Genomic DNA, 12,552 nt, shown 5'->3' with positions numbered 1-12,552 from the left:
CTTCCGCACCCCTGCCCTGTGTGTCCAAAAGAGGCGCACAGCTAGGGCAAGAGAACGGAAGAGACTGGAGTGGCTCACATGTCCAGGCCAAGGATCTGACTAAGGTCAGAGGCGTGGACCAACCCGCAGCGTTGCAGATGTCCTGAATAGGAACAACTGCGAGAAAGGCCTTGGAGGCCGCCACACTCCTAGTGGAATGAGCCCTGACTCCCATCGGCGAGGGGAGGTCAGAAGACTCATAAGCCATGTGAATGGCATCCACAATCCACCGACTGAGGGTCTGCTTGGAAGCAGGCAGACCCCTCTTAGAAGGACCGTAGCACACTAGCAACTGGTCCGTCCTTCTCCACATGGCAGCTCTGTGGACGTGCTCGCACCTGGTCAGGCTCCCGAAAGGGAGGAGGACTAAGCCTCAGTGCACCACGGAGGAAACATGTAACTAGGGGTTGTGCGCCCACTGTCAATCCAGCAAGAGGGGTGTGGTAAGCAGAAATTGCCGCCACATAGACCTTCAAGGTGGAGTGGGCTAACCCTGCGGAGAGTCGAGCCTGCAGGAACTCCAGCACTGTACCTACTGGGCAGTTAACTGGGTCGAGCTGGCGATCTCCGCACCATGAAGTGAAGAGTCTCCACTTCAGGGCATACAGTTTCCTCGTAGAGGGAGCTCTGGATTGGAGAATGGTCTCAACAACCTCGGTTGAGAGACCAGAGGCTATCAGCTGTGCCCCCTCAGGGGCCACACCCACAGCTTCTATAACTCCAGGCAGGGGTGCACAAGGGTGCCTCCTGCCTGTGAGAGGAGATCCCTCCTGACTGGAATCTCCCAGGGAGAGCCGTCAAGGAGGAAAATCAGGTCCGAGAACCATACTCGGCCCGGCCAGAACGGGGCTACCAATAGCTGCCGGTGTCCGTCCCGGCGCACTCTCTCCAGAACTCCGGGGAGCAGAGCAATCGGGGGAAAGGCATAAAGACGAAGCCTCGGCCACGTCTGTACCACAGCATCCAGCCCCTCGGAGCTGGATGACGTAGAGAGTACCAGAGGGGACATTGCGCTGCCCGAGTAGCGAAGAGGTCCACCTGGGCCTGGCCAAACACTCTCTAGATCTGCTTCCCCACCTCGGTGTGAAGCATTCCCGGATAACAGCCCCTGCCTCGACAGGGTGTCGGCTCCCCATGAGGTACTAACTCAGATGCTCAGAAGGGAGCGGCATGCTCAAGGTGACCCTCTAAGTTGAGGGGAGCAATGCTAGCTCTACCAAGGCAGATCTCTGGAGAGCGGAGCACTTAACTCTCTGCATGAGAGGGAGCTCAAGACACTCAGAAGGGAGCGGCATGCTCAAAGGTGACCCTCAAAGTTGAGGGGAGCAATGCCAGCTCGACCAACCAGGAGAGCTAGGCCTCATAGCCCACACAAGGATCTGGTGTGCCAGCCTGTACAGGGGGCGCGAACCGCAGACCTCCTTGGTGGTTGCTATAAGAGACCACCGATGTGTTGTCGCTTGCGAACTAACACATGGCAACCTCTTAGGTCTAGGAGAAGTACTGAAATACGGCCAGCATCTCGAGCCTGTTGATGTGCCAGGCGAGATGATGACCCCTCCACCGACCGTGGGCAGGGTGGCCACTCATGACCGCTCCCCAACCGGTGAGGGATGCGTCCGTCGCTAGCATACGCGGCGACAAGGAGCTTCCAACACCAGGCCCTGGGACAAGAACCAAGGTTGTCTCCACATGTCCAAGGCACGTAGGCACCGCCGCGTGACCTTGATCATGCGAAGCGGGTTTCCCCTCGGGGAGAACCCCTTGGTCTTGAGTCACCACTGTAGGGGTCTCATGTACAGCAGGCCAAAAGGTATCCCGTTGGACGCAGCTGCCACCAGACCCAGCAGTATCTAAACCGCTTGACAGTGAGTGACTGGCCTTCTTTCACCCTCCTGACTTTCGTGAGGATTGACTCGATCCGAGCAGGAGACATACGTGCCTGCACCGTGGTCAAATCCCCACCACCCCCAGATAAGTGGTTCTCTGTAATGGAGAACGCACACTTTCCTTGGGGTTCAGTCTTAACCCCAACACTTTTAAGTGAGCGAGAACAACACCTCAATGTTGAGCCGCCCTCCGCTCTGATAGAGCAAGAATCAACCAAAGGCCGATGTAATTGAGTATGCGGGCGCCCCGTAGCTAACGTGGCGCCCACACACTCGTAAAAGTGTGGGGTGAGAGTGCTAGGCCGAAGGGAAGTACCCGATATTGGTAAGCTTTTGCCCCCAAAAGCAAACCTCAGGAACTTCCTGTGAGTGGGAAGGACGGAGACATGGAAGTATGCGTCTTTTAGATCTACGTGTCAAACCAGTCCTCGGACTTGATCTGAGATACTTACCTGCTATCAGACCAGTCCTCGGACTTGATCTGAGTACTTACCTGAGCATCTTGAACTTCAGTCTTGCAGACTGAGCGGTTCAATTGATGCAGATCTAAAAAAGGGACGCAAACCTCCATCCTCCTTGGAACTATGAAGTACCGGCTGTAGTACCCGGACTCTCTTCGGAAGGAAGACCCACCTCGATGGTATCTTTCCTTAAGAGTATCTACCTCTTGTTCCATTACCAGAGCCTGCTCGGGGCCCACAACGTGGAATTCACCCCATTGAATTGAGGCGGACGAGAATCAAACTGGATTCTGTAGCCTCTCTCTACAGTGCGCAGGACCCATCGAGACACATTTGGCAGTAGTATCCACGCTGCAAAATAGTCTACTAAGGGAACCAGTCTCTCGAGACTGGCCTCTGGTGTAACCCGGAGCGGCTAGTTCGGTGCCCTGAAGCGGAACCCCGGCAGGGAACGGCCGAACTAGCTGCTCCAGAGACCCCCGAAGGGGTGGCGAGCATCTCAGCTCCGCTACGATACCGGGCGGAAGAGACTGAGATATGCGCTCGCTGGAGACCGCTGCGCCCTGAAGCACCATAGGTGGCAGGGTTGGCAGAACGATCTCCTGAGGGCGCTGGGGGGAGTGACGATCGCCGTGCGATCGTCGCTCTACCGCAGCGGGGGCTACCCTCATAAGCCCTGATCCCACTCACATCAGGGCTTCTTGGCCGAAGACGTCTTCGCCTGCTTGGCTGGGAGGTCTTTGACCGCGCACCCTTCTTACCGCCCCAATCCGCTCCTGCGGGGGCACGCTTGCCTATACGAGGAGCCAGCACGCGGCAGGGGCTGCTCTCGCCCAGCAGCCCCATGAGCTAGAGAGCGGCGAGGGAGAAACCGCTGGAACTCCGCCACCTGCCTCCTGAACCAAAAAAGGCCAGGCGGCAAAGTGGGGCGTCCAGAAGGAAGGCCCTGTCACGATTGCTTACCAAAAATCCGACAGGGTCCACCAAAGATGCCTCTCCGCCGCCACCAGGGCTGCCATAGATCGCCTTGACGGTCTCCCTGGCGGCGCGGAGAGACAAATCAACGGTTTTGCGGAGCACACAGATGTGCTCCGCATTAATCCCCCGCCCTCATCCAACTCCTTGAGCAGGTCAGCCTGGCATGCCACCATGATGTGCAAACATAAGCCAGACCGACCTGCTGACGCGTACCCTTTGCCTTCAGAGACGACGCAGCGTCAGGGGACAGATAGCTCGCAAGCGTCTGTTCCACCCGCGGCATCGCTCTGTAACCGCGCTCACTCGTCCCCATGACACTACCGAAATAACAGAATGAGGGGACGAAGAGGCGGGCCGAAATATTTTCCCTACAACCTCGACACCTCAGTGTGGAGGTCGGGGAAAAAAAGGGCAGGCTCAGATGTGGAGGTGAGTCTGAAACCGCAGAGAACGCAGTATAACCCTCTCTGCGGTTCGACAAAACACTCCACAGGCTCCTCATATGGGACGACAGAGTGGGTGCAACATGCTCGACGCCTCCCATGTCAACCTCCTCGGAGGAAGACGCGAGAAGCGCCGATGCTGCTGCCCGAGGGGAAGAAACCGCCACGCGTGCTTCCGGACTCGGGGAGCGGTCGCGGGATCCGGCAGGTGCGGATGGAGAAAGAGCTCGCTCGTCTCCGATCCCTCTGCCAGATCCCGTTGCGAACCCCACGAACGCCGTCTCCGCTCCGCCTTAGCGGAAGCGGGTCAGTGCCGCGGGGAACGCTAGTGAAAGAGCCCTCTCCGGAGAAAAGAGCCTTTCGGGAGCGAAGCACACGCAGAGGAAAACCCTCGCAGTGCGGACAATCAGCCCCCTCGAGGGCTGCCTCCGCATGCCTCGCTCCCAAGCAAAGCACACACAGACTGTGTGTATCCTCCGTACACAAACAGCGTTTTGCACGGAGGAACACACAGCCCGTATTGCGCCTCACTCCTCTCCCCACTTCGCTTTGACATGTTTTACAAACAGACAGACAACGGTAAATAGGACTCACCAGTCACAGAGCGCTTCGCTGAATGACAAAAAGCTGATGCCGGTTTCACCGCACGTGCTTTTGTACCAGCTGGTCATTACGTCACCTCGCCCGTGACATCCCTTCCCATTTCTGGACAGATTTGATTGGTATTCAGAGCCGGTTACGCTATTGGCGTTCCCCAAAGCGTCGTTGACGCAGCTCGAGTTCCTGAAGAGGAACTGCAGCTCTCCAAAACTCGCCTGACCGATCCTCCGGAGTTAAAAACTCTCGGAATCACACGGAAATAAGTCAAACAATCAAAAAATGACATAGACATAAGCTTGGTGCATCCACCTACGCGCGTTTGGTGATTTGTAAATCAGCAGCTGGTGTCTGGACGGATGTTTGGCGTAAACGAGCATAAACACGGAGCAGACGCGAAGTGACGGGACCCAGAGAGCCGTTTGGATTTTGGCTACACTGGTGATCGTTCATCATGGTGTCCGTAACGCGCTTTAATAAGGCGTTTGTCGACTGCGTGGCTTTTTTGTTCTGCCTGGCCGTCATGTGTGAGCTGGTTTTGGCTCAGAATGACACGGAACCCATCGTCCTGGAGGGCAAGTGTCTGGTGGTTTGTGACTCGAACCCCGCCGACTGGAAGAGCTCCTCCTCGCCGCTGGGCATCTCCGTGCGCGCCGCCAACTCCAAAGTGGCTTTCTCCGCGGTCAGGAGCAACAACCACGAGCCCTCGGAGATGAGCAATAAAACGAGAATCATATATTTTGACCAGGTAAGGATGAATGTTATGTTTTTATGCAAGCTATGCTGAAACAAATGGTTTTTTAATAGACTTTGACTTTTCAGACCGTCTAACTTGGTGAAGCTCGTGCTTTAGACTAATAGTTTTGGATATGTATTAATTTTTGAAAGTCAGTTTATATTTACTTGCATACATTTCAGTTTTAACTACAAAGAAATTGAAAAAACACCTTTTAATAGCGAGTTATGTTCTATATGGGGTAAGTTGTCACAGTGGCATTAAACAGACAATTGTGAATAAATATATAAATGAATAAATAAAATAAAAGCAAAAATGTAAACTGTAACCTATGGAGATATCAAATTTGGCCAATACCTAAATATTGTATGTAATAAATAAAAAAATACAAGTGTGACAACTTGCCCCTTCATTTTGTAACTACACATTGATCTGCTTTTGTAATTAAATTTTTACTTTTACCTTCACATATTTTGGCTTTTTTAGAGGATCCAATTAAGTGCAACCAATATCATAGAATATTAAAATACAACAGGCATAAAGCACGAAATAATTCAATCAATTTGTCTTCATTACAGCAGATCATAATGAATTTGCATTGGTTAATAATGTTCTAAATTAGATTACTGTGATAACTGAATTAGGTGTAGAGGTCAATTATTATTTTGAATTTAATATGGACATTAACAGGAGTTCACAGAATAATGTGAAAACAAAAATCAGCTGGGATGAATTCAAAATAAATAGCTCGCCTTGGAGTTCAGATATATAAATTCTGCAGAGATTTTGTGAACACATTTGTACATGAAAAAGATTGTTTCGTAACTCGTGATCAGATTCACAGCTGCTCTCCTGAAAAAAAGTCTAATTGTTCATAAATAATACATTTCAACTATGTGTTTGAGACCGGCAGCACATAAACACAGGGTTTCCATTACTGCAGCAGATACACAGGCATGAAATAGCACTGTTATAGGTCATTGGTGATGAGTCAAACTGTCAGGCCTGTAAAGGGCAGAGATTTGTTTTTATTGTATTGCTTATTTTTAGCTGTGTTTGTGGTGAAAGTGGCGTGTGCTGCACTCATGCATTCATACGTTTTGCTTAAACTTCAGCCTTTAGCTTTATGACTGAAAAATTTGAATTGCAAACATCATGCATGTGCTGAATTCACGGCATACTGCATTTCAAATCGCTCCCATTCCATTTGATGCTAACTTTAAAGCACTTATAAAAGCATATAAAAAAAAGTGTGAATCTTTTCATTCTCTGCGTGTTTCGGTGCACCTGATTTCATTCAGTTCGCTTACTTGCTCAAAGACGTGGTAGAATTAATGAAGGAACATCATTATGCAAGGTCAGTTCAAATACGCAGCCTGCATGATGTGCATCTCTGAAGAAAACCAAACTATTTTATTACCAATATCCTTGAATTTAATGAAAAATTATGCTGGAGATGAGGTCAATGTGTGTTTGTTTCACATGAATAATTTTTTTCCCAGAAGATGTTTGGAGACACGTGTCTCTGTGAAGATTACTTATGCTTACTTACAACTTTTTCTCAGTGTTTACTCTCCCTCCTGTTGTTTCGAACCTGTCTGATGTAGAAGAAAAAAAAAATTGAGGTCAATTACAATGAATGGGAACTGAAGATGCAAATCCTACAAAAGGATATAGCACCATAAAAGTGGTCTATTTTAACTAAAGCATTTATTTAGAAGTAGAAAATAAGATTATTGAACTATGTTTTAAAAGAAAATACTATTTCAGTTTTTCCTGCTTCAAAATTTCATGTTTCATTCAGTGTTGCTTGTCATTTCTTTGTAATTGTTTGTGAAATTTACTAGAAGTTTCACAGCTGATTTATTCATAGATCAGACTGATTGATCTGACTCTCATATTTAACTTAGGGACTCTGTGATTCATTCACACTGATCATGAATAACATTATCATATATCAGATTCAAAATATGACTATTTTTATGGTGCTTTTGCATCCTTGTTGGTGCTTGGAAAGCCTCAGTCCCAATTTAGTTTGATGGAACAAGAAACCAACTGCACTTAAAAAAATAGTGGAGAATAGCTGAGTAAAAATTGTTTATACACCTTTTTTTCTCGGTGTACAGAATTCAAAATCTTTCTTTTCTGTTCCACAGAAGAAGGAAAGTCACACGGGTCTGGAGCGACACGAGGGAGAGTAAATGAATTAGCATTTTAGGATGATCTATTTCTTTAATTCCCAGAGATTTCGACAGATGGGTTAGGATCAAATTGTTTCTTTTTGCTGAGACACACAGGAAGCTGTGTTCATTTTGCCCTTGAGGAGCCATTATTCTCCTCTCATTGCTTTGGCTGCTGGAAAATGAAAAAATACAAGGGGGAAAAAAGGTGCAGGACTGACCAGCTGCCCTCAGCAACTGAGCTCCAGCACCTTTTAGCTAAGTGTCTTAGAATTTGCTTTGCCTGATGTGAATCATTGTGTTTTCCAGCATGATCTTGTTCCTCAGTATACTACAAGAACATTTTCTTCTTATCTAGTTTTCCAGTACAAATATAGTTTTCTTAAATGAAGACAGAAATGAAAATGATGAAGAATTGCTCAAAATTAAGTGACCACACTTAACACAAGCAAAATAATCTCCCAGAGAGGGTAAGAAAAATGAACTTGTTTTATTAAGTTTATTGATATGACCCCAAAGCCAGATATTTTTTTCTTGTTTTAAGCATAAATTGACTTCATTTTGCAACATTATTTAGAAAACATGACTTAATATGTTAAGTAATTTTGCTTCTCAAGTAAATGTACCTTGATTTAACCCTCGGATGCTGTTAAAAGGAGTGGTCAAAAAATTATAGCCATGCCAGTTTAAATTTTTTTTTTAAACTATATATGAAATATATACAAAAAAAAAAAACTGTGTGAAAATCAAAGCTGTGAATATAAACAGGGTTTGTTCCAAATTTGAGGTTGGTATCTCAAAAAATGAGCTTTTATTAAGATTTAGTTTTTTCACAGCGATGATGTAGAAGAAGCATTTTTAGTTCCACAAAGAACCATTCAGTCAAAGGTTCTTTAAAAAAAACATCTCTTCCTTACCTTTTTATAATCTGAAGAACCTTCTTTCGCCACAAAGAACCTTTTGTGAAAGGTTAAAGGTCAGATGTTAAAGGTTCTTTATGGAACCATTTAGTCAAACAGTTTCTTCTATGGCTTCGTGAAGCACCTTGATTTTTAAGAGTGTACCAAACATTTCCACTAGATGAAATAAGCTTCCTCTTCATATACGATGTGGGCAGTTTTGATCATGAAAAGTAGAAATGTTGCCTACAAATGTAGTAAAACAAGGCAAAATAATCTTTTGCAGTGAACAAATGGGGCATATGATCAATATAACACCAGAACTTTCTTTTGTTTGGGGTGGCGATGGCGCAGTGGATAAGACACATGCCTTTGGTGTGAGAGACCCGGGTTCGAATCCACTGTGAGACACCAATGTGTCCATGAGCAAGACACTTAACCCCTAGTTGCTCCAGAGGCGTGCGACCTCTGACATATATAGCAATTGTAAGTCGCTTTGGATAAAAGCGTCAGCTAAATGAATAAATGTAAATGTTTGAATGGTTTCAAAATCTGAAGCTTTCTTTTCAGTTTCAGGTTTAACCCCCAAAGAAAGTGGCCTCAGATTTTTGGACCTCAGTGTTGTAGCCTATATATATTTGTGACCATTCATAAAAAGCTGAACAATTCTCCCTTTTGTTTGAGTTCTTCAGCTTTAATAAAGCAAAGATCAAAAGAGAGAGTGCAATGTACAAATTTACCTTTGTGCGCTCAGAGGGTCAATATAAGAACTCTTCTACTCTTTTTGATGTTTACTTCAATCAGTTTTTCCAACATAACCAGAAATTTCATCAGTTTTGAGAACACTGTGCTTTAAGTCTGTTGCAGGATGTTTGGCATGTTTACAGTTCAGTTGTCTTGCATATTTGCCAGTAATTGGACCTTTTTTTATTTTTTTGCTAAATGCAGGAAAATGACATAAGGTGTTTAATTTTGTTGGACCATCTAATATAATAGATGAACATGCATTGATTTTATTGTAAGTTTGTGGATGGAGTGATGCGGTAATTGAAATCATTCCCAAGTGCTAAATATTAAAATTCAGAACTAACTCTCCCACTATATGTGCATGAATGATACCTCATATTGTGTAGTTTTGTTTTTAAATTACACTACAGTTCAAAAATACAGTAAAAACTAATATTGTGAAATAATATTATCATTTAAAATAACTGTTTTCTATTTGAATATATTGTATTGTACTGAGTCACACAATACTTCAGAAATCATTCTAATATGCCGATTTACTGCTTAAGAAACATTTCTTATTATCAGTGTTGAAAAAATATTTTTAAAGCGTCGTTTTTAACCACTTGTTAACAGTGCTGAAGATGAATTTGAACATTTTATGCATCTTCAATTTAACGAATCAATATTTTAAATCGATCAATCTTTTAAAAAGATGAATCTATAGTCTTTGTCGTTTCAGTTGAATAAAACATGTTTTATGACTCTAACTGCAGTTGTGATTCACATGTAAATGCATTTTATGATGCCTCTGTGCACTAAAAAGCGTATATCCCTCTTCAGATGCCGTTTTGTGTCTTTTGCACGAGTCAAAATCCACCTATGATTGATTGTTCTGCATTTGCTATAGTTCATGGTGCCACATCACCAGATTAGAGTTGAATGATGGTCAGTATGACCGTGAGAATGAGAAATCAGCACGACAGGAAGTAGGAAATCCTGAATGTTGTTTCACTGCTGAGGAGAATTATTATTGAAAAGTCCAGTTGTAAACATGAATGCATTCATATTTCATTCCTGCTGCCTTTTGTAATCTCACTCTAATGTATTTTCAAGGTCTTTGTTTCAGATTTTTGCATCACAAGCATATATAGTTCACAGAACTGTAAGCCTGGATAGGATATTTCATTGTCATTATGTGTTGAATCAGATCTTATTCCTCTGAAAAACCTCTTTTGCAGGTTCTTGTCAACATAGGAAACTATTTCACGCTGGACTCCGTCTTTCTTTGTCCCCGGAAAGGAATCTACAGCTTTAACTTCCACGTTATTAAAGTGTACCAGAGCCAGACTATACAAGTAAGCACTGACTATATCTCTCACGCAAATAAAATATTTAATCAGCTTCATTTTTTGAGGTTCATAATGAACAGAATTAGAGAAATAGGAAACTGGGTAACATTTGAAGCCTGTATAAATATTGTATTTTAAATGTGTTCTCAGTTCAGTACAATACAAGGTCTTACAGTACACTTCATAGTCAGTATTCTCATGAATTATTGCAACTTAAAGTTCAAAATAAATGTTTAACCATCTAATCAAATTCATTATTTATCATGAAGGAACTTCTAATACTCCTGTTGTCAGTGCTTTTCAAAGGAAACGCATACTTTTATTGATAAAAACTATTTCAAAAATACGTGTTTTTTTTCATTAATGTATGCATATATTATTTTGATTAATAAATTATAATTTAAATATATTTAACACGACACATATTTTTGAAAGTATGTTTTTGTAGCAACAATTTCCTTATCATTTATCCCCAAATTGTACTGTATTTTAATTATTAATTATTTTATAAAAATCTTATTTTAAGAATATTTTACTGTAAACAGTACATGTATTATCTTGTTAAATACAGTTTTCCACCATAATTATAAGGTACTGCAATAATTTTCTTACCTTTAAAAAATAACTATTTTAACAATATAAATATAAAATATAAATGCATTATAATCCTATATTTTTATTATTATTATTATTAATCAGTATTCTAAATACGTTTAGTATTAATAATATTAGTGATTTAAACTATAGATAGTCTTATTCAGATATATATAATATAGATTTCAATTGTAAATATAAGGTAATTAATATTGACTTATATCCATAATGACATATATTGTAATCAACTATATATTTTCATAGTTATAATATTGCTGTATTTTTTTTCTGTAAATTTTAAATTAGGTTTAACAAAACAATCCTTGCAATTTTAATGTAAAGCACTTTAATTTGTTAAAATTGCTAATATTTTACATTGATATTATACCTATTACATATATATCGGTTTGCACTATATGAATTATATGCATTTATTAAATGCAAGCTTCAAGTCAAGTGTTATGAAAAATTGTACTTAAACTTTTTTTCTTTTCATAAATGTGACCATGATATGAAAACATAAAATACGTCCTGTCACACTTGTACACTTGAGATCTCTGATTTGATCTTCTCTCTGCGTTCAGGTGAATTTAATGCTGAATGGAAAGCCAGTCATTTCTGCCTTCGCCGGTGACAAAGACGTCACACGTGAGGCCGCCACCAACGGAGTCCTGCTGCACCTCAACAAAGAAGACAAGGTTTATCTGAAACTGGAGAAGGGCAATCTGGTAGGCGGATGGCAATACTCCACCTTTTCTGGCTTTCTTGTTTTCCCACTGTAAAGCAAACAGAAAGACTACCACATCTGCTGTCCTATCGTCATCGTGTAACCGGTCCTTCAGCATTAATTGGAGGCTCCCAAATGGAATCATAATTCCAGACATTCATTCAGCTGTTGTCCTTACGGACTACTGGAAAAACGCATCAGTGACGGAGAATCTGGAGAGAGGACATCTACTTCAGTGCAATATCACTTTCTGCTGCAAGTTGCTCTTCATAGATCCGGGAGGTTCAGCACATCACATGACGTCACACTGTTTGTTTATTTCTTGTGGATGTTTGTGTTGCTTTCTTTTAGCGTGTGGTTTGATTATTATGATCTGCAACCTAGTCTCATGGCATTTACGTACCTGGGTGCACTTTTTAGCGAGACACGAAATACGTACCAATAACTACATATTACTGCAGTTTCAGTTTCCTAAAGAAACAAACACTAGAGGCAGTAAAACTCTGACACCTTTTACTCCTTTTCACATAAATTTACAGAGTTTTGATGAATAAAGCGGATTTTTCACACAATTACTTTAAGAATATCATGTTACGACTTCAAAACAACATTAATATGCTGGGAGATTTGAAAACTGATGCTTTCGAATGCATCGCACATATCCAGCCTCGTATCTATGGGTTTTCATAGACGGTAAGTTTGTTCGGTAGCTCACCGAGCCGTACTTAGAAGGCGTGGAGCTCCGTGTAACTACGGTTCGACAAAACAGTTCAAATCTGCATAAAAGGAAGTGGCACGGTTGCATCAACAAATACATTTTCATTTCATTTCATTTCATTTATTTATTCTCTTTTCATGGTAATGCAACACGAAATGCCAAAACAATCCAATGACACAACAAAAATACATTCCATGACAAGAAGAATAGGAG

General features: G+C 42.8%; 1 protein-coding gene across 1 annotated transcript; it reads left to right on the top strand.

Moving 5' to 3' along the window:
- Positions 1 to 4,861: 4,861 nt before the first annotated feature.
- Positions 4,862 to 11,676, top strand: LOC306859759 (cerebellin-4-like; the record flags this gene model as incomplete). The annotated part of the gene is made up of 3 exons (XM_079401001.1): positions 4,862 to 5,155; positions 10,190 to 10,306; positions 11,479 to 11,676. 3 exons carry the CDS (start codon positions 4,862 to 4,864, stop codon positions 11,674 to 11,676), a joined length of 609 nt encoding a protein of 202 aa, XP_079257127.1.
- Positions 11,677 to 12,552: the final 876 nt, after the last annotated feature.

This window comes from Barbus barbus, assembly GCF_936440315.1.
Source record: "Barbus barbus genome assembly, chromosome: 40".
In the NCBI taxonomy this organism is placed as follows: Eukaryota; Metazoa; Chordata; class Actinopteri; order Cypriniformes; family Cyprinidae; genus Barbus; species Barbus barbus.
This window is presented reverse-complemented; position numbering and strand designations above follow the sequence as displayed.